We start from the raw sequence: 20,917 nt of genomic DNA, 5'->3' as shown, positions 1-20,917 counted from the left end.
TCAGTACGAACAAACACCTCATCACTTTTCCTGAGAAAAAGCCGTGTGCTTGAAGATCACTAGTTGCTGATATTTACATCCTCGTCTGGAAATCTTTCAAGTGCATTTATTGACCTTCAGTGCTCGGATTAGAGAAATACACTTGGAGAGGGAAGGTGTGCATCTTACTGCGTATGGATGCCAGAGCCTTTTATATAAGCTGCTAACTCTGAACCTGGCTGAGCCGTTGTGTTCACCAATGCAACATTTCTTTAAAATTCCAGCGTCTTTCTTCTCTATCTCCAGGGAAAGTGTTCTTTTTCACATGAGGAACTCAGCCCAACAAGAGAATAGGCCACACCTGATAGTCTCCCAACCATGTCCCTCCTGTCCTTAGACAGGACCTGGCTTGAATTCATCACCTTTCCTGTGGGCCCATCCCTCTGCAAGAATGACGGTGACAGAAACTCCGACGTGCTCTCCCCACACAGCCCTGCCCGCCCCGTGCTCTACAGTGTTACCAGCACAAGGACGTGGTCCGTCCATCCCCTCTTGACAGGGTAGCAAAAACGCTCAAAACAGGCCGCGAGTCATTTTGTGTGTCACCCTCCTAATGACCTCCGGCAAGGGCAGGCGTCCATTTTCTTTCAGGAATAGGAAGCCGAGTTGCCTTCTGTTACACTGGGGAGGGGTAGGTGTGACCGTCCAAGATCCCAGGGTCCCGGCACCTGGTGAGCTGCCTCTTGCCCATGGTCGAGGGGACGGGACCTCTTCTCAGGACAGAATCATTCTGAGATCTTCGTGAAGGTGGGGACCTGGAAGGACGCTGGATGCATTTGATTGTCCCCACCCGCCGTTCCATAAATGCACTACGTGTGACAGGGACAAATCCGCTGTGCCACACACATTGTCACTGAAGACAGGCGTAGGTCAGGAAGCTGCACGTTGCAGTTATTAATGTGGCAACACGTTCGCACAACCTTCAGAGACTTTGGGATGCCTGTTTCTGCTGGATCATTCTGGGGCCTGATTTCTACTCAGGTCAACATTGGCAAATCATATTTGCACCATTACTTTCAAAGTACCTTAGAAAGACTTCATGTCAACAAAGTGCATTTCCAGATTCCAAAGGCCCTCACAGTCCCCAAAATGGGCTCTGAACTCAGTGGGAATGTGGGGGTGCCACGTCTCATTGCTCAGGGTCCTAGAATATTCTACGTGAACACTGACAACACTCTTGCCCTGGGGCTTCCAAAGACCACTAAAAATGATCTGGGGCCTTTCCAGCCTCACAGGGAGGCCTCTCTGTGTTGCTTTACTTTAACAAATGCCAAAGTGTTTTCCTTATTGCTTTTTCAGTGTGTGATGCACGATATGAAACTGAGTTCCTAAGAACCTTTAACCAGAAAACCATGGTGCCCCCTTAACATCCACTAGTTGTTCTCTTATCCCGGTAGCAATGTAAATTCACTGAAAAGTAGGAATAATTCTGCAACCTTCCCGTGTCTCTCCTCTCTGGGAAGATTGTTTGTCTGACACCAGCCCCCAGGACAGGACTGTGAGGACCCAGCTTAAAGCAGGTGCTAGTACGTGGGGAGAGTCCAGGCCCCGGTCTGCGAAGTTCTGATGTTTTTGCTGAACGTGACGAAGCTGTGAATACCCCCAGGAGAGCTGATGGGGAATGACCATTAACTGGAAACTACTAGAAGGTTCAGCGGACCGCGGACCCTTCTTCACCCTCCGTGGGGCATCTGCGCAAACTCCACGGTAGCCTGACGCCAGATGAGGCCTCGTGCCAGACGCTGCAGCCACCCAGGCACCGGTTCCTGCCGCAGAGCATCTCAGGCCCTTCGCAAACGCCCTGCACATAGCACCTGAGCTGTTCACTAAAGCAACAAATTACTTACTGAGCCTCTGTGCCTCCTGTGCGCATCCTCACTTCCAGGGCCGCAGCCAGCTCTGGGCCCGCAGACGCCGACAGTCCGGCCCCAAAGTCCTAGATGCTGCTGCTGCTGCTGCTGCTGCTGCCCCGTGACGCCCCCACGGGAAAGTGGGACCAGGCCGGGCCCCGGCTCAGAGCCAGCAGCTGGACGCGGCCACGCCAGGGGTCGGGGAGCGTTGGCACTGTGCCTGCTGAGCGTCTCGCGCCGAAAGCCTCCTGTCCCCACCTGGTTTTGTCAGACTTGCACGAATTGTCAGGTGACCCGCTGACCTAAACTCAGGTTTTAACAAACTTGAATAATTACTCAAATTTTATAAGGAAAATTAACTGAGTCTGAATGCAGAATTTTCTTTTCTTTTTATAAATGAGCTTATTCTAAAATGATTGCAGGTTTACATCAAAGTTGGAAGACGGTCGGAGGCCCCGTGCCCATGTCACCAGCCCCCCTGGGGCCACTGACAGGCCTGTGGAAGCCGCATCCTACTGACCGAGCCACGGAGCCGCTCTGCTTCCTCGTCTCCCCCAGCGTCCTTGCTGGGCCTCAGGACCCAGCCCCACACCAGGCTGCAGTGATGCTGTCACCGAGTGCCCATCGGGGACAGTCTTTCTTTTAAAAAAGACTAACTTACAAGTTTATAAATGAAAGAACAAACGACACAACACAACTAAAGGTAAGAGGCAAGAATGGCACTCGGTTCGCAGCAATAAAGGGGGCGGGTGGCTTTGAACCCAGAGTCAAGGTGAAGGTGGCCTCAGGGCCGGTGCCTGGGGGCTCCCCTGGGCCCGGAGGAGGGGAGCGTCTCACTGCCAGCAGAGCTGAGTACGGGCAGACAGAAGGGTTGCAGGGCTGGTGCGAGGATGGTCTTCAGTGGCCTGATTCTTTGAAAATTAGTGGTCGCACGTTCACTAAAGTGTCAATCAAAGCCCACTCTGTTGGATAGTTTGTTGACACCCAAAGTACAAATAATCGCCCCAGCACGAGTCAGTAACGCGTACGTGAGTTTTCTTAGGACACGACGAGTTCGTTGATGACAAAACCCACAATCTTGTCTTCTGCAAGGCTCAGGATGTCCTGTGTTACAGACCTCAGAAGTGCTCACGCATCGCGGTGACCGTCTTCCTGTTGGGCACAACGAGGGCAGCTTCAGTGGGACAGGAGCAGACACGGGCTGTGACAGGCCACGCCCGGATCAGGAAGGTCAGGGATGTCACACAAGATGCAGGGAGCTCGGCAGGGGCAAGGAGACGCTGAGGAAGGGCGTCTGCACCGCTCTCCCTGCTATCACACGTGTGTTGTCCCAGACACAACGTACTGACTGCACGCCTGTGCGTGTGTGTGCACATACAGCTGTCTGTGAACATGCATGTGTGTGTGCTACTGGCTGCACGCCTGTGTGTGTGCATGTGTGTGAGCAAGCAGGTGTGTGTGTGCTATTAGCTGCATGCCTCTATGCGTGCAGGTGTGCATGTGCGTGCCTGTGTGTGTACAGGTGTGTGCTTGTGGGTTTGTGTGCGAGCATGCGTGTGTGCAAATGTGTGGATGTGTGAGCGTGCAGGTGTGTGTGTGCACCCAGGTGCGTGTGTGCGTGCAGGTGTGTGGTGTGTGTGGCACAAGACAGTGGCTACATTTAGAAATGCATAATCTCAGGGTTTCAGCGCTGACCTTGGGGGACCGCAGCTGGAAAGAGGTGGGTCCGGGACCAGAGTTCCTCTCTGACTTCTTAGTCAGGTTGTGTCCTCTCTGCATGCGAAGACCACTGAAAGTGCACCCTGGGAGAGCAAGGGGTGGGTCCAGGCCACAAGGAGCCACTGTCGAGAGGTGGCAAGGGGACCTGGCCTCCTGGGCGTGGCAGAAGCCAAACTGTAGAGCCAGCGAACCAAGCGGGCGGTGCAGACCTCCGAACTTTCCTTTCTCACCTGCTGTGTCACACCCCAGCCCCAGCCAGTGTCGCCTCCTGCCACCCCCAGGGTCCAGGGTGATTCTTCCAGCCACAGGGCCTCAATCCGAGTGACCTTTGTCCTGCCGTCTCCCTCCGGCTGTGACCTGAGGATCCGCAGCACCATGTCACTGCCCCCAGAGCCCCGGCTCCAGCACTAACTGTGCCCACCGGGCATCCTTCCTGGCAGTAGTCCAGCACAGACCCCGAGGGCAGGGATGGCTTTGCAGACCCTCTTCCCCCTGAGCCCGGCAGACCTCGGTCCTACTCCCACACAGGCGATGGTGCCCATGATGACAATGACAGGACCCACGCCCAGAGGGTGCAGTCTCCTGCCCCATGTGTCCCTGCGTCCCATGGCTTTTGCACCAGAGGTCAGAGTCACCCGTAGTACGAAGGCATGTGGGCTCCAGAGCTCAGGGCTATACCCGCCTCACTGGCATTCGTCACTTCTGGTTTGCATTGTAACGATTTACGTGCATGTCTTATCTCCACTTCCAGCGGCTTCCTTCACTATGTCCTTGTAGCTTCAGAGAAAGATACTTAGATTTCTTTTTGATAGGAGGGGGGCATTTGCAGAGTAGGCCAGTCGCTGAATCCAGGGCCTCGTGTCCCCTGAGGGCGTGACCCTAGGCCAGAGCCCACCCCCACGGTTACCAGGCATGAGCACCGTCTGCTCCTCCCGGATTTTATCACTAAGTACTTCCTGCCCCTGAGAACAAGGCCCAGGGGCTCGCGCTCACGTCCCCAGCACCTGTGGACGGGGCCTCAATCAGGTAAGAGTGGGTGGAAGGAAATAAGGCAGGTAGCGTCCTCTTCCAACGCCGTTATTTTTGGGCCCGCTCAGTGTCATCACTTTGAACTAAATACACTGACCACAAGAACTGGTCCTTCACAAGGGGAAAATCTGGTGGGTTTTCATTCTGGCTGAATTTTTCACTTTCTGTCAAGTCAAGTACAAACCCACAGGCTGGATAGGAGGCAATCTTTGTCATTCCTGTACGGGCCATGGGGGCCAAGGGCAGGCCGGCCCAAACCCCCCACTCGGGCATATTGCTGTTCTACCTAGAAGCTAGTGAAGACCGGGCACTCGGAACCCCTCTGCCCCCTGGAAGCAGGAAATACGTGTCCCAGGTGAGGGGAGCCCCCTGGTCGCCAGAAGGGCACGTTCCGGCCCGAGAAGGCCCATGAATGACTGGCCCTGCCTACTCATACGCCCCCGTGCGAACCCCTTCAGGGACCCGTTCAGGACCACCCCGACCCCCCTTCCCCAAACCCGTTCAGGGCCCCGCACGAACTGGAGCTCCCAAGGCTGAGTGCTCCCTGTCTGTCAGCCCCTCGAAGATTTACTGTCATAAACACTGCCTGCCTCGGTCACGTTCTGGGTCTTAAGTTCACTACTGGGCCTCTGTGCACACGGGGTCGGATTTTGGTACCCCTCCTGTTCGTCTGTCTCATGCCAGTTTAAGCCTCCGTCCCGCTGGCAGACCCCAAGGGTGGAGAAGACTTTCTCCTTCCTATGTCCAGAGAGCCAACTTTCTCGACCTGATTTAAGTCCCCCTGGATTTTTACGTCATCTGAGAATTCGCTCCTCGAGCAACATGGTAACTCAAGTGTGATGAGTTCCCCGGTAACGTCTCCAGGCCTGGTTTCTCTGCCTCTGTCCACTCTCACATTCCCCTTGAGCCCCAGGCACCACTGTCTGTCGGAGCCTCTCCTGCGCCCGGTGCTGGTCTCCTTGGTTACAACAAACTACCACACACTTGGTGGCTTCCAACAGCACGAATCTGTTCTCTAACCTCTGGGGTCCTAAGTCCAAAAGGAGCCCGTAGGGAATAAAATCAGGCTGCCTCACCACTGGGTCCTTCCGGGACTCCAGGGGAGAGTCTGTCCCTTGCTCTTTCCAGCTTCTGGGCACCTGCATTCCTTGGCTCGTGGTCACATCACTTCAGCCTCTGCTGCCATCAAAACCTCTGTGCCCCAGACTTTCCTGCCTGCGTCCCATGAGGATCCTGGGATTGCTCCTTGCCATCTCCAGGTCGTGCGTTCAGTCACGTCTGAAGACTCCCAGGTTCCAGGATTTGGACGTGACGTCGCTGGGGACACGGCAGCCCCCACTATAGCACTAGAGGTGCTGGTGCCCAGAACCTTCCCCTGTCCTCTTGCAGACGACCCCAGTTATCACTTATCCCAGTTATCCAGCTGCCAAATCTATGGCAACCACTCCCAGATGTGTCCCTCAGCACAGACTCCAGCCCGGGCCCCAGAGGCGCATTTGCAAACCCTACTAGCTCGCCGCCTGTGTGTGCATCCCACACCCCAAATTCCGTGTCCAAACCTGAACCAGTCCTCTGTGGCTCATGCCTGATTCCCTCCTCCCAGGGTCAGTGACAAGATGTCCGGGAATCAGGCCAGCAGGCTGAGCCTGGCTGGCCTCCCTGCTCTGCCCAGGGAGCCCAGGACTCTCCTTCTGAAGAGGGCCCCCTTATCCTTCCTCTACCAGGACTCTGATCATCCCAGACCGTCAGGGTCTCTGTCTTGTTGATCTTGACATTCTCCTGCTGCAACCTCCTGACACACTGACCTCCAGGTCACCTTGCCTAATGGCTTCAGACTTCGGTCTTGGCCCTCCTGGAGAAGCCACGGGCCTGCTTGAGTAGGTCCTAAAGAGAGAAGAAAGGAGAAAAGGAGAAAGAAGATGGTGTTCACACAGTAGGAACCCGAGAGACTTCCATGGGAAACAGAGTGTACATCTCCATTAAAACACCCAGAACAAAGGTCATGACGGTGGTGTTGTCTTTAGTGGGAGAGAACTCCTGTGGACACATGCTGGGCTGAGCACGTTCGTGCCGAGATTGGCAGCCTAGGAGGAGGCCAAACGCCGAAACCCTTCCTCCCTCACCTTCCAAAGGGTGCGGCGTGCACACAGGTCACGTGCCTGTTCGGGCAGATCCGCCGCGGACGGGGTGGGGGGGCCCCGCCTCCTGCACAGATCCCTCCTTGGATGGGGTGGGGGGCCCCACCTCCTGCACGGGGACTCCTTGTTCACCCCACCCTGGGAGAGGCGCCCGTTCACCTTCCAGATGGAGGTAATGGCCCGCACCTGCCAGGCCTTAGCAGCCCACCCGACCACACGAAGGCAGGCGGCCTCTGAAGGTCAAGGAGAGAGAGGAGAGAGGGGGATGCCAGCGTCATGAGGGGCTGATTGTAGCCGGCTTCTTCTTTCTCCACACTCGCACGCTCTTTGCCTTTCTTCCTGGCTCGGGGCCAGGGGCTCAGCCGCACGGGGGCCTGAAGGAGGGAACGAACGCTTGTTTCTGACGGCGCAGGAGCCTGGCGCAAACCCGAGGGCACAGGGGCCGCTGCGGCTCCCGACACTCGAGTGGGCACTGGAGCGCGAGAGGGTTTATAGGGCGGCAGCCGCGGCCCCGGGGAGCCAGAGCGTTAGTCTGGGAGGCAAGTCAGAGTCAGGGCTTCAGACCCAAGCTTGTGGGGCTCTGTCGCCGGCGTGGAGACTAGTCAGTGAGCCGTCAGACGCCAGAGGCTCCGGTAACAAGTTGCCCAAAGAGCAGCTCTCGTGGGCGTTGCCCCGATGGCGTGCGTGCTCTCCATCGATTCTGCCGTTAGAATGAGGGTGCTCGCGGTCCTGGGCGTGGCGCTGCTGGTGGCCTGCTCACACCGCCTCTTCCCCTTCATCCGGACCGGCCAGGACCTCCTCTGGGGTGAGTGACAGATGAAATACGGTCTCTTGACCTGAAGTTACCGTCCACAGTCACCGGGACAGGAAACGTCACGGGGGACTTGGCACTCAGCCGGGCCCCCCGGGCTGCTCCGTTCGTGGGCTTTCCCCAGAAGTGGACAGTGATTCTGGACGGTAGAAGGGTTAAAATACAATTATGTCCGAGGAGTAACTCGTGTCCTCTGATTCACGATGAGAATCTCCATTTTATCTGCTCATATATGCGAAAAAAGTTTTCTTTGGGAGAAATTGCTTGTTTCTTTGCTATGAAATCACTTTCATTAAGTAATTCTTATGATGTGTTTTCTGGATCGGGATGTTACAGTGTCAAACCCGGTTGAGAAAGGGATGGGGTGGTTAAAACGATCACAGCTTAAATTCTGCTTTTGTTTGGCTGAAAAAGAGGAAAAGAGAAAAGAAGGCACTGAACTCCTTGAAGGGAATTTTCCCCAACACAATGTTGGGGGGCACCTGGTGGGTGCTCCCTGGCCGCCGACCTCAGGACTCAGACCTCCCCCAGCAGGCCCTGGCCTCCCCCAGCCTGGCTGGACTCACTGCTGACCCAGGGCCCCCCCCCGCCCCGCCCCAGGGTGGAGGGCCCTCCTGCTGCCGGTCCACACTCCACGTCCTGCCGGGAGCTCCCATTTTCCCACTTTCCAGGATCAGGGGGCTCCGTGACCATACTGCAGGTTGCACCAAAACCCTCCACAGACTCCTTTGCCCCCTACAAACATGCCCCCACCCCAGGAGGCAGGAAGCGGGGAAAAGATCCATCACAGTTACGGCCCACGGTGCTGCGCTGGGGCACTGAATGCACGGGGTCTGGACGGGACCAGGAAAAATAAAACGGACTCACATGTTCAAGCACCTCAAGAGGAAAGTAGTCCCACCGCGGCCTCAGTGAGTCACGACGCAGCCCAGTGCCCGCCTGTGACAATGCCCAGCAAATGTCTCGTGGATTAACTAATCTGTCCTTTTATTTTGTGTCTATCAAGGCCCTCGTTCCGTAAAACCACGGTAACAAGAGTTAGAAGTCACGTGGCTAAGCAGACAAAATTGTTACGCATGAGGGACGTTCAACAGAATGTAAATACGTACGTGCACCCCATTTTTAGTTCTAGAAACCACGTGATTAATATCAGGACATGTGGTTTCTGCAGCTTCGCAACAGCAATTTTATTATCACTTCCCCATCCTGAGAGTTTGATTTTCTTTGTGCTTAAAGCTTGAATAAATATATAGATAATGCACAATGCAGCGTCTGGTCAGAACGCTGTACTTTGGAGGTTAATTTATGGTCAGTCGGAATGTTTTGAAGCTGGCTTATTAATTATTTACAAATTACTTGCTTACAAAATATTTCTCTCGTAATGCACCAACTTTACATTCTTTAATATGAGAGATTATTTTCTCCAGCTGACAAAACCTGACAGCTTTGAAACAAGGTCATTATTCGCTCTTTCTTTGAAATATTTTTATCGGTCACATTTCACCGGAGCCGATGTAAATGACGATACAACTCTACTTTTGTGTGAACCTGAGCTCCTACCGCAGGACTCGGGGCTTCGCTGAGCTGGCTGCCTGGATGTAGAGCTGCCTGGGGGCTCTGTGCTGGGCACCTCTCCTTGGCGTGTGCATGTCTGGTCACCACCCAGGAAGGCCCCAGGGGCCTGTGTCCAGTCAAGACCCAGTCGCGGCCCAGGAGGGCCCCAGAGGCCTGTGTCCAGTCAAGACCCGGTCGTGGCCCAGGAGGGCCCCAGAGGCCTGTGTCAAGACCCAGTCGCGGTCCAGGAGGGCCCCAGAGGCCTGTGTCCAGTCAAGACCCAGTCGCGGTCCAGGAGGGCCCCAGAGGTCTATGTCCAGTGTCCAGTCACAACCCAGAGGCCTGTGTCCAGTCAAGACCCAGTCGCGGCCCAGGAGGGCCCCAGAGGCCTGTGTCCAGTCAAGACCCGGTCGTGGCCCAGGAGGGCCCCAGAGGCCTGTGTCCAGTCAAGACCCAGTTGCGGTCCAGGAGGGCCCCAGAGGTCTATGTCCAGTGTCCAGTCACAACCCAGAGGCCTGTGTCCAGTCAAGACCCGGTCGCGGCCCAGGAGGGCCCCAGAGGCCTGTGTCCAGTCAAGACCCGGTCATGGCCAGGAGGGCCCCAGAGGCCTGTGTCCAGTCAAGACCCAGTTGCGGTCCAGGAGGGCCCCAGAGGTCTATGTCCAGTGTCCAGTCACAACCCAGAGGCCTGTGTCCAGTCAAGACCCAGTCGCGGTCCAGGAGGGCCCCAGAGGCCTGTGTCCAGTGTCCAGTCAAGACCCAGAGGCCCGTGACTAGTATCCAGTCACAACCCAGAGGCCTGTGTCCAGTGTCCAGTTGCAGCCCAGTCACAGCCCAGGAGGGCCCCAAAGGCCTGTGTCCAGTCACGACCCAGCCATGGCCCAGGAGGGCTCCAGAGACCCGAGGTGCAGCTGTATCCAGGCTCACTGTCTCCCCAGGTCTTTCTGTGGAAGCCCCCCCCCACCCCCTCCACTGGACGGGAGTCTGGCTGATAAACACTCAGGGCACACGTAGATCTGGACAGACACACTGCGGGTCAGCCTGTGACCTGTACAGTTTGAGAGACAGAAGTGAGGCCGTGGGCACCCTTGAGTCTGGACCCAGAGTAGGGTCCCAGGAGGGCTCAGCCCAGGGAGGAACAAAGTGGCACACTGGCAATTTCTACTGATGCAGGGGGATTTCGTTTTTGTCAAAAATACATGCACGGCCCTGTGGGTCTAAGGAACAGGGTGAGTCCCTTCAGCACACCCTGCCTGGGGTTCCTGGCGGAAGTCACCATACCCATCGGCATGCAGAGGGGGTGCGTTTCCATCATTCCTGCAAAGTCGAGACTTACGCACCTCATCTTTACGGCCCGTGTTCGGACAAGTCACGACAGCGACAGCGGACGAGATCAGGGTGCATAGGGAGGCAGAGAGCTGCCTGCAGGTTGGGAGATCCGGGAACCGGCACGCATGCTTAAAAAGGAAAAGTGCGCAAACTTTATTCCTGCTGATTGGGTTTCAGCACCAGGGCTCAGTAACGTGAGGACACAAACTCAGAGATGAGAACAGAACCAAGTCCTCAGAGTCAGTCGACAGTGACACGCGGGGGCCCTCACGGTTTATGGCTTCAGAGAAGGAAGACTCGACATTCTTGTCTGACCTTTTTCTTTAAATGAGCACTCTTCGGAAATGGCTGGACCTTCTTCCTGAAGGACTCCCCACGCTCCAGCTCCCCTGCGTGAGATGATTGTGTCCCGAAGAGAACTTTCCGGGGGGAGGTACACCCCCTGGGAGCTGTGACTGTCCTTAGAAGGCTGGCGTCTCCAGATCAGACGCCCCATGGAACTCTCTAGAATTCAGCTTTCGGATCTGAAAAGCAGAAGGCAGGTTCAAAGTCTCCAGGTCTGTGATGCTGGCTGAGCCCTTGTTTGCGGCCCCAGGGAGAATGCCTGAGCTCCCCGGCCTGGGGGTCACAGCCGCACCTGCCCCACAGTGCGCTCCCCCAGACCCTTGCGGAGGGAGGGCCACCCAGCATGTGGGCTAATCACTTCTCCCAGAACCCCAGGGATGATCTACATGGAGTTTCGCCTTCTTATGACATATTCAGAATAGACACGGCCGGAGCGGAGGAGCAGTGGAGAGGCTGTGTGGAAGGCGCCCGTGCTGGGGTCTCCACGCTCGAAACCCTGTCGGACACCCCGGCGGGTGGTGGGAATCTGCTGGGGTCTCCGCCTTCAGGAACTTGCCGTCTCCAGACCCACAGATACTCCTGACTATGGACACATTTATTTGTTCCTGTAAGGGAATCATTAGTTACATTTTAGGACAGAGGCCACCTGCCTGGCATACTCACCACTTTGTTTCCTGGGATATGCTGGGCTACGTCATTCCAAATACAGACAGTTACCTTTCGAAAAGTAGTTTTATTCCTGGGGCGCCTGGTGGCTCGGTGGGTTAAGTGTCCAACTCTCGATTTTGGCTCAGGTCATGATCCCAGGGTCGTGAGATCAAGCCCCTCATCAGGCTCTGTGTTGAGAGCAGACTCCGCTCGGTATTCTCTCCCTCTCCCTCTGCCCCTCCCCTGCTCATTCGCGCTCTCTCAAAATAAATAAACGTTAAAGAAATAAAAATAGTTTTATTCCTATAAGGTGTGTAATGTTTGAAAACATTCTGATATTCCATTTATTCTTACAAATAAGTGCATTTCCTTTGATGAAGTGTTGATTGTGTGAAGATACGTTAGTAACAGAAGCTCCTCGTGTGCGTCACTGGAAGGAGCCTGCTACGTGATCATGTGGAACCTCACGTTTTAACCAGATTGGAGTCGTAAATGACTCCCTCACTCCGCTGGGGATGCTGTGACAAAATGGCGCCAGCTGGGTGCCTTACAAACAAGAGCCGTTTACTTCCGGCGGCTCCGGAGGCCCAAGTCCCAGATGAACAAGCGACTTGGTGTCTGGTGAGACGGTTGGCTCAGCACCTGGCTGTGTCCTCGTGGGGACGGGCCCTGTTGGTCCCTTACAAGGGCCCCAGTCCCAACTCAGGGGCTCCACCTCGTGACCTAATCACTTCCCAAAGCCCCTCTGTCCTCACACGGTCACGCTGCGGGTTAGCCTTCAGTGTACGAATTTTGAGGGGACATGAGCATTTAGACCATAGGACTTGTTAAACATTTCGAACATAAAATAAAATAAAATAAAGTGGAAGTCTTGTCATCGGAAACAGCTGGTATATTTAAGTATTTTATCTTTTGTGAAACGCACAACTTAAAATAGGAAGATATTGGGAACTCACCACATCACCGATTAGGTAACAAAGTACTCAGAGTTTTCGGAATCAGCAGTGGTGTCTGGACAAGAGAGAAGAAGGGCGGCCAGACCGACCTTGGAGGAGGTGAGGGGGTATGGGCCCGCTCTGCTCCACGGCAGCTCTGCAGGGGGAGCTGGTGCCCGATTTGCGATGTGCGAACGGGGCCCCACGGGGTGACCTAGCCAGGACCCCGCATTCGGGCCCAGGAGCCGCGAGCTTGTCGCCGCCTCCCGTGGACTTGGTGGAGAAACTGAAGGTGGCAGAGGGTGGCTGACCTCGAATGTGCTTCACCGTGGGGCGTGTCGTCCACAGGGAAGGGCCGAGACTCTGCTGTGACCCGCGCTGTGGAAGAGAGCAGGCGCATGGTGGACGAGGCCATCTACCACACCATGAAAAGGTGGGCTTTCTGGAGGGGGCGGGAGGGGAGCCGCCAGGTCGCCAGGAGAGGGCACGGGTCTGCCGGGTTAATTTTCACCACCCGCCCAGCGTCTCCACACCTCAGGAGACGTTGCCTGTGCAAATCCACTTTCCTGGTTTCTCGGGCAAGAGCTGGAAAGACCCATATTCAGCGTCAGATTCTTCCTCCAGCACGTGGAGAAGCACAGTGACGTCCCCGGGACTCAGCGCTGTGGTCCTTGCAGTCCTGGGGGCCGGGGGCTTCTCCCTGGGGGGTGAGACTCAGCCTTTGGGGAGCAGGAGGCGGGGGAGCTGGGAGACCGGGGCCTGGGCGGGGCTGGCAAAGACGCGCATTCGGTGCTGGGTTAAGTCCACCCATCACTCTGGTTTAAGTAGTTAAGAAACACCTCGATTTTAAATATATAATTGACATCAACATCAAAGATACCGTGGTCTCAAACATTAGATGTTCATAAAACACAAAACAACTAAAAAGCAGGTTTTGAGGTTGACTAATAATTATACAAACTGTCAAAATACAGAATGTCACGAGGCACAGTTGATACATTTCCAAATATCTGCTTTTCCAGCCAGAAAAGTCCCCTGCTGTCCGTATTGATAGTAAACTAATTTTTACCTCTTTTCTAAAACCTTGAGTCAAAGGGGGAAGAAAGAGAAAGCCCACTTCCCCTGCACTCCTACTCTGGCGGCGTGTCTGAAACCGCGACCGCGGCTATGGGAATGGCCGTCAGTGGCCCAGCCAGACCCTGCTTGGAAACTGGCGGAGGCAACAGATCCCGCTGAAGCCAGTGTCTGCAGCCTAAAGAGGCCGTGACGACCCCCTTGGGATATTTTATTGGAAAGATCTGCTTTTTGAGAACTCTCAAATAATGCTTTATTTGCCTACTCAAGCAGTGTGTCCTGAGGGGCTATGCTCTCCCTACTTAGCAAGGCCAGCCCCGTGCCACTAGGGTTAGGAAGATGAATATCATCTCATGTCCACACTCCTTCTGGGGAGACACACACTTAATTCAGGGACGGGCGCACCACCGATCATCAAAAAAGTATCGTGGTCGATTAGCGATAAAGAATCAGCTTTGGAGGAACCGAGACGGGGGCAGGTGCACGGCGACCTGGGACGGGGCGGGCGCTGGGTGCGGGCGGAGAGACAAGCCTCATTCTGGACGGGGTGGTGCTGGGTGGTTGGTGCCCCTGAACTCATGCCCTTTGGGCTGGGGTGCACAGACCTGCCCCCAGCAGCCTCGCGGCTCCACTGTGGCCCCGACACTCCTGCCCTCCATTCACAAGCCTCTTCAGGCCAGAAATGCCGACATTTTCCCCTGACGTGTATTGTTTCTCAATTAGGGTTAATGAACTAAGGAGCCATTAATTTGCTATTTGCTTGCTAAGCATAGAATGAATTATTGCATTTCAATAACTAATTAAGTTTCAACAAAAATCCCCAATAATTGCGAGGTCGCTTAATTATTTATTATTTATGAAACGATAACACATAAAACCTGAGTTGCCTAAATAAGGTAGTTTCTCAGCGTATTTTATCCTGATCCTTGAAGAGCTTCTAAGGTACTCAGGCTGAGCCCGTGGTTCGCGTGCCTTGTGAGCTCTGCCTCTTCTGTGAATTCGTCTAAAGCAAGAAGAATCCAGCTGTGTGGTCCACGGTGGTCACTGGAGGGATCGCATGCCTTTGATGTCCCCCTTCCACAAAGTGCACAAGCCCGGTGCCTGGGGTGCGAGGGTCACCCCGGCCGCCAGGGGGTCGTCTTGTGGACCAGGGCGCGGCCTTGGCGCTGCTCATCCCGGAGCAGAGAGAGAGGGACACTCAGGGAGGCAGACAGACAGACAGACGGAGAGCAGAGAAGGCAGAGGAGAAAGACCCAGAGCGGGAAGGACAGTAAAGAGAGTCAAGGAAGGAAGGAAGGTCCCATGAACTGACCAAGGGGCCCCCTTGCCCGGGGCTAGGACCCCACCATCTCAGGTCTGCTACCACATGTGTTCTGGGCTGTGGCCCCACGTGCTCGGGGTTTTGACCCCATGGACTCAAGGCTGTGACCCTGCCTCCAGGGCTGGTTGACACGTGGGTGCGGATCTTGGGGCTGGAGCCCACCAGCTGGGGACTGTCACCTGTGTACTGAAGGCTATGACCTCCCGTACTTTGGCTATGACCCCACGTGCTCTGGCCGTGACCCCATGTGTTCTGGCTGTGACCCCACATACTCAGGGCTGTGACCCTTCATGCTCTAGCTATGACCCCTGTGCTCTGGCTGTGACCCCCGTGTTCTGGCTGTGATCCCCCTGCTCGGGCTGTGACCCCCCCCATGCTCTGTCTGTGACCCCTGTGCTCTGGCTGTGACCCCTGTGTTCTGGCTGTGAACCCCCCCATGCTCTGGCTGTGACCCCCGTGCTCTGGCTGTGACCCCCGTGCTCGGGCTGTGATCCCCCCGTGCTCTGGCTGTGACCCCCGTGCTCTGGCTGTGATCCCTGTGCTCGGGCTGTGATCCCCCGTGCTTGGGCTGTGATCCCCCTGTGTTCTGTCTGTGAACCCCCCCTTGTTCTGGCTGTGATCCCTGTGCTCGGGCTGTGATCCCCCCATGCTCTGGCTGTGACCCCCGTACTCTGGCTGTGATCCCCGTGCTTAGGCTGCGATCACCCCATGCTCTGGCTGTGAGCCCAGATGGCTGGGGCCAAGGTGCTGCTGGGAAATGGCCCAGGTGAGCGATGGGATGGTGAGCAGACAGGTGAGCCCAGAGGCGCATGTCAGGGAGAACCTCGGCCGCCCCCGCACCCCCGCCCCCTGAGCCTCCCAGGGAGGGTCCCGAATGCCCCCAGCGCCCAATGACTTGCCTTTAAGGGCTGATGACCGTTCCCTGGCGCTCCCAGGATGCGCTCCCAGGGCCCGCGTGCTCGCGATGGGGAGCAGGTCCTCCTGTCCGTGACGCTTCAGCAGCAGGGGACCCGTGGTGCCGGGAGGCGCTGGGTCCAGGAACGTGGACCCGAGGACCCCAACGCTCGAATTAGTGTAAATGGCACGATGCTGGGGCTCACGTCCCCAGGCGCTAAATCCTCCCAGTACGGCCTTTGGGCCACTTCCGACACTCAGTTTGCCTGGAGAAGGTGCGCCCCGGGCGGCACGGCCTGGTCTGCGGTGTCCCTGGAGCCCATCCGCTGCGGACGCTGTGGCCTTTCCGGCTCCGTGGGGGAGGCTGAGGGAGCTTCCGACGCTCTGGGGGAACCAGGGCGACACCGGGAACCGGGATCCGATGCACGGCTGATGCTGAGCCCGTGAGAGCTCCCCAGATCTGAGCTCAAAATCAGGGCCTGCCGCCAGCCAGGGCAGGTCTGTGTGGGGCACGGGAGCCTGGCTGCACGAGGCTGGGGCCCAGGGGGCAGGGGCTGGTGTCCGGTCCTCACTCCAAGCCGGGCCAGCCGGGTCTGGACGTGAGGACGTGTCTTGTCAACCTCACCAGAAGGGTTCCAAGGACTTTATCTCAGCTCTGTTGGTGAGCACTGGGATCCCGTCACACACGTGTGCGTGTGTGCATGTGTGTGTGTACTGTGCTGGGCTCTGGGCTCCCGTCGCACGCGTGTGCGTGTGTGCATATGTGTGGCATGCGTCCGTACTCTCTCAGTGAAAGCCCACTCCTGGGAATCTGCGCGTGCTCCCCCAGGCCAGCCCGGAAAGGAGCCACACCTTTGTCAGGGGTGAGGGCGTGTGTGTGCTGTGTGGACGCAGTCTGGTCCCGGGATTCCACACGAGAAGACTTACATGGGGATTGGGGCTGGAACAGCGCGGCCAGGGGGTCAGCCGCAAGCACAGAGCAGCGTGTTAAAGTGCACTGTCCCCGTGAGCGGGCAGGTGCCCCAAGCGGGGACGGACCCAGGCTGGTGGGGGGCTGGATGCTGTTGGGTCCCAGGCTGGGGGGGCGCTGTTGGGTCCCAGCAGATGGGGTGGTCTCAACGGAGGTGCCTCAATCGTTCGGGGGACCCCTCCCATGGGATGGGAGGTGGTGTGACCGGTGCAAGCTCCCGTGGGGTGCAGCTGCCTGCGTGGGCCCCTTCCACGAGCAGACAGTGGGCACAGCCCTTTCCTCAGGTGGCCTCTCCAGGCCCGCCCGCGCTGGAGGCCGCCTCCCCACCGCGGGCCATGCTGGTGGTGTCTGTGACCTTGGAAGCCCGTGCTCCGGGCTGTGGCCTGGCCCAGCTGCCGGGGGTTTGCCCCTGGAAGGTTCTGCTCACCTGTTTGCTCAGAAAGGCAGCTAAGAGGCCCCTCTGCCTTTGTTCCAGACAGTTCTCCAAGGTCGCCCGCAGAGCGGCTAAGCCCTGGGAGAAACACCGCTTCCCCGCACAAGCAGGGAAAGCTTCGATCCCGTGGACGTAACAGGCAGGGCTCCTGGGGGGGCAGGGAGCCCGTGTGGAGTGGGGTTCCCGGCCGAGGCTGCGAGGCCACCGCACCGCACGGGCCACTGTCCTCCCCGGGCATCTGGGAGCAGTGGGGTGCTCGCCCCGAGGCCCATGCAGACACTGCCCCAAACCCCAGGGCTCAGTACAGCACTCGTGAGTTGGCAGACGGTCCTGTGCTTACAAGCCTGGCACGGCCCTCGCTGCACCAGAGCCCAGGAGCCTGCGGGACGAAGTCCTTCTGTTCCAGGAAACCTCTGTCCTCACCGTCCCGGCTCGTTCCCCGCTCATGTCCCCTGGTGGGCCTTCCTCTCTCTTCGGGCGGTGACGTTGGGTCCCTGAGCACTTCTCCTCGGTCGTCCTCACTCTGACTTCGTCCTCCCCTCACAAGGACCTGGGGGGCACATGGCCCATGGGACAATCCAGGGAAACAACGTCATCTTAGCATCAGCTGACCAGCAAGGCAGATTCTACCTGCAACCCAATCCCCTTTGCTATGCGGCCAGGCGTGTTCACAGGCTGTGAGGACTGGGGTGTGGATATCTTTGGAGGGCCCTTCTCCTGTCCACACAGAGTCTCAGGGGGACCCAGAAAGCCTGGCACTGATACCATTGTGGCTGGGGGCTCGTGGCTGGGGCCAGGGTCCCTTCTCTGGGGCCAGAGTCCCATGTTTGCAGCTTGGTCCGGTGTCCACAACTGGGGTCCTATCTGGGGCCAAAGTCCCCTGTCTGAGGCCAGGTTCCTGTGTCTGGGTCCAGGGTCCCCTGTCTGGAGCCAGGGTCCCCTGTCTGGGGCTGGGAGTCTTGTTTCTGGGGTCAGGGTCCCCTGTCTGGGGCTGGGGTTCCCGTGTCTGGGGCCAGGGTCCCCTGTCTGGGGCTGGGAGTCTTGTGTCTGGGGCCAGGGTCCCCTGTCTGAGGCCAGGTTCCTGTGTCTGGGTCCAGGGTCCCCTGTCTGGAGCCGGGGTCCCCTGTCTGGGGCTGGAAGTCTTGTTTCTGGGGTCAGGGTCCCCTGTCTGGGGCTGGGGTTCCCGTGTCTGGTTCCAGGGTCCCCTGTCTGGGGCTGGGAGTCTTGTGCCTGGGGTTAGAGTCCCCTGTCTGGGGCCGGGGGTCCTGTGTCTGGGGCCAGGGTCCCCTGTCTGTGGCCGGGAGTCTTGTATCTGGGGCCAGGGTCCCCTGTCTGGGGCTGGGATTCCGTGTCTGGGGCCAGGGTCCCCTGTCTGGGGGTCTGTGCAGTATGCAGGCCAGTGTCTCAGCTTCTATGAAAAGCTGGATCCCCTCAAGTGCATGATGCCATCATGTGGTTAAAAAACACACTGGCAGGTCTAAGCACAGCTTTTTTACATTAAAGTTACATGTCAGATACCTTTATACGTGCGTTCGGGTATCTCTAACGTACACGTTGCAGACGTGTGTGACTTCTGTGTCCCAATACCGGGTCGTTCTCTCGCTGGCTGTCGGCCTGAGGCCAGCTGCTCTGGTCTCGTGGGCATAATTGCAGAATTTATCCCCTGAGCCTTTGTGAGGAATTACTGAGAAGAAAGTAGTACTTAGCACAGCGCCTGCCACGCTGTTTTCACCCAGGAAGCCCTGCCCGTTTGTGCTTATTATTAACAAATGCAACACAGAGGTGGCCCGCTGGATGGCCGCAAGGGGGACGACTGAGCGAGAATTTGGCTGTTTTTCGCCACGGCCTCAGCGTCGGCCTTCCTGCCAGCCCCTGCTTCCACCTGGGGCCGCATGACGCCACCCTGCAGGAGCCACCAGGCGAGGGCAGCTTCGGCACAGAGGCCAGCCCGGCCCCCCTGCTCCTGGGGCCCTGGCCCCCAGATGCCGTGGGCAGAGGGGCCGCACTGACCCCCTGTGGCCGGGGCTCCCGGGATGTGAGAGGCCAGGAAGGCCAGCTGCCGGCGACACCGATGGCACTTCGCGTTAGGGTGATTTCGGTTCGAGAACAAAGGGCGTGTGGCCGCATCGTGCCCTGTGGCGGCTGATTCTTGGCCCCGGGACCTCGCAGGGCTGCAGGCACTCAGGGCGGCTCGCTCACCGGCTGGAACACGGCAAAGGCATCTCAGGGTCTGGGGGAGAAGGTGTATCTCACACAGTGTCGCACAGGCCCTGTCCCCTGGCTAAGCCCTGAGTCCCGGCGAGCAGCGCGTGTATCAGCCTGACCTGCAGCCGGCACAGTGCTGGCCGTGCGGTGCTCCACAGCGTCCGCCGAAGCCATCAGTGACGGCCGATGAACACGGCCACGAAAGAGTAACCAACCCCGAGTCTGCTTTTGTGCGCAGAGACCTCAGCGAACGAGAGAGCCCTTCTCCGTCACAGCTGCTGTCTTTTTCCAAGCTCCCCGAGCCAACCAGCCGCGCCGTCTCCCGAGCGGCCGAGATCATGGAAGCTTCCGTGCAGGCCGTGAAGACAAGAGTCTACGGGAAGCTCAGGCGATCTCAGCCTCCCACCGGTGAGCTCCCCGAGGTGCCCCCCCACCGGAGCCGCGGCCCCCGAGGAGCAGACCCCAGGGCTGGGCGGGGACTTCGAGGGCACTTCTCACTCCGCTGCACACACATGGGGTCCCCGCTCACTCCCAGGACCGACACTTGGCTCTTAAACAAACAGGCTCAGGCAGACATCACGTTGTGTCTGCACTGGCCTGGGAGGTCACTGTTGCTCTGCCGTCCGAACTGAACCTGCCAAGGAGCTCAGCCTCCTGGGCGTCCCGCATCGTGGTGGAAGGAGTGTGGGGAGGTCCACAGACCTGGTCAGAACTCGGGGAGCTCCCAGGAGCTCAGGGGCCAGCAAGGATGGTGAGTCATTGCCTGTTACTGGCTCAGAGCCTTGGAGAACCAGGGTGCTCGACCCTGAACTGGGCACCACACCGGCTGCCGGCTTGCCCGGCTGTTGGCAGAACAAAATGGACTTGGGCTCAAGCCGCATCGGGTGAAAGCACCCTGTGGGTGCAGGGCCCTGCGCTGATGGCCGTCGTGACCATGGGCACATTTGTGAGCCCTGGGGTGGGCAACTAGAAGGCAGGATTTTTAAGAAACAAACTTACCCAGACTTTTCCAGTGTGGTGCCGTGAGCTACTGGGTCCCTTAATCCGAACTGGCCGTAGACACTTAACCTGAAGTGGTTACTTAGTCTCTCCAACAAGACAGGCTTGGCTGAGTCGGGACTCACCAGAATTCTCAGACAGTACACTTACCAGGTTCGACTGACTTCATGGCAGCCAAAGATTCTTCTGACGTGGTTTTGTGTCAAATCGTGGGGCTGAGTGAGGGCTCTGAGGGCTGTAGGCCCCATCCCGTCCCCAGAGCCTTGCTCAGCCGCGGGGTGCAGGGGTATCAGGAGACGGGGCAGAGGGGTTTGGCCCAGGCCAACATACAGAACTGAAGAAACCATTAATTTAGGGAGTTTCCTATGGTTGCCATTGTCAACAGCGTGGACAGGTGTAGACAGTGTAGAATGTGGGAAAAGTAACTGAGGCCACGCGGCCCCTGGGACCTCATCAGCGCGCAGCGTCCACAGCTACTTGCAGGCGCCCTGCTTCCCGCTCTTCGGGCACGCTGGTTCCGTCCGTCAGTGCAGCTACGATCGTGGTTCTGTGCGGCGGGCTTGGTCACGCTCCCCACGGCAGGGCGCTTCCTGTTCTGAAGGCTCTGCGCTCACGTCGTGAGCCC

At 57.6% G+C, this 20,917-nt stretch overlaps 1 protein-coding gene across 1 annotated transcript in view; it reads left to right on the top strand.

Moving 5' to 3' along the window:
* The first annotated feature begins 7,433 nt into the window (after positions 1–7,433).
* The window catches only part of TPO (thyroid peroxidase), a 44,751-nt gene continuing 31,267 nt past the window's right edge, over positions 7,434–20,917 (top strand). Inside the window, exons 1-3 of the mRNA XM_030311739.1 lie at positions 7,434–7,580; positions 12,745–12,829; positions 19,532–19,701. Coding sequence (XP_030167599.1) covers positions 7,451–7,580; positions 12,745–12,829; positions 19,532–19,701 — 385 coding nt within the window. The 5' untranslated portion in view covers positions 7,434–7,450. The remainder of the gene's footprint in view (positions 7,581–12,744; positions 12,830–19,531; positions 19,702–20,917) is intronic.

The sequence above is a fragment of the Lynx canadensis genome, chromosome A3 (assembly GCF_007474595.2).
Source record: "Lynx canadensis isolate LIC74 chromosome A3, mLynCan4.pri.v2, whole genome shotgun sequence".
Taxonomy (NCBI): domain Eukaryota; kingdom Metazoa; phylum Chordata; class Mammalia; order Carnivora; family Felidae; genus Lynx; species Lynx canadensis.
This window is presented reverse-complemented; position numbering and strand designations above follow the sequence as displayed.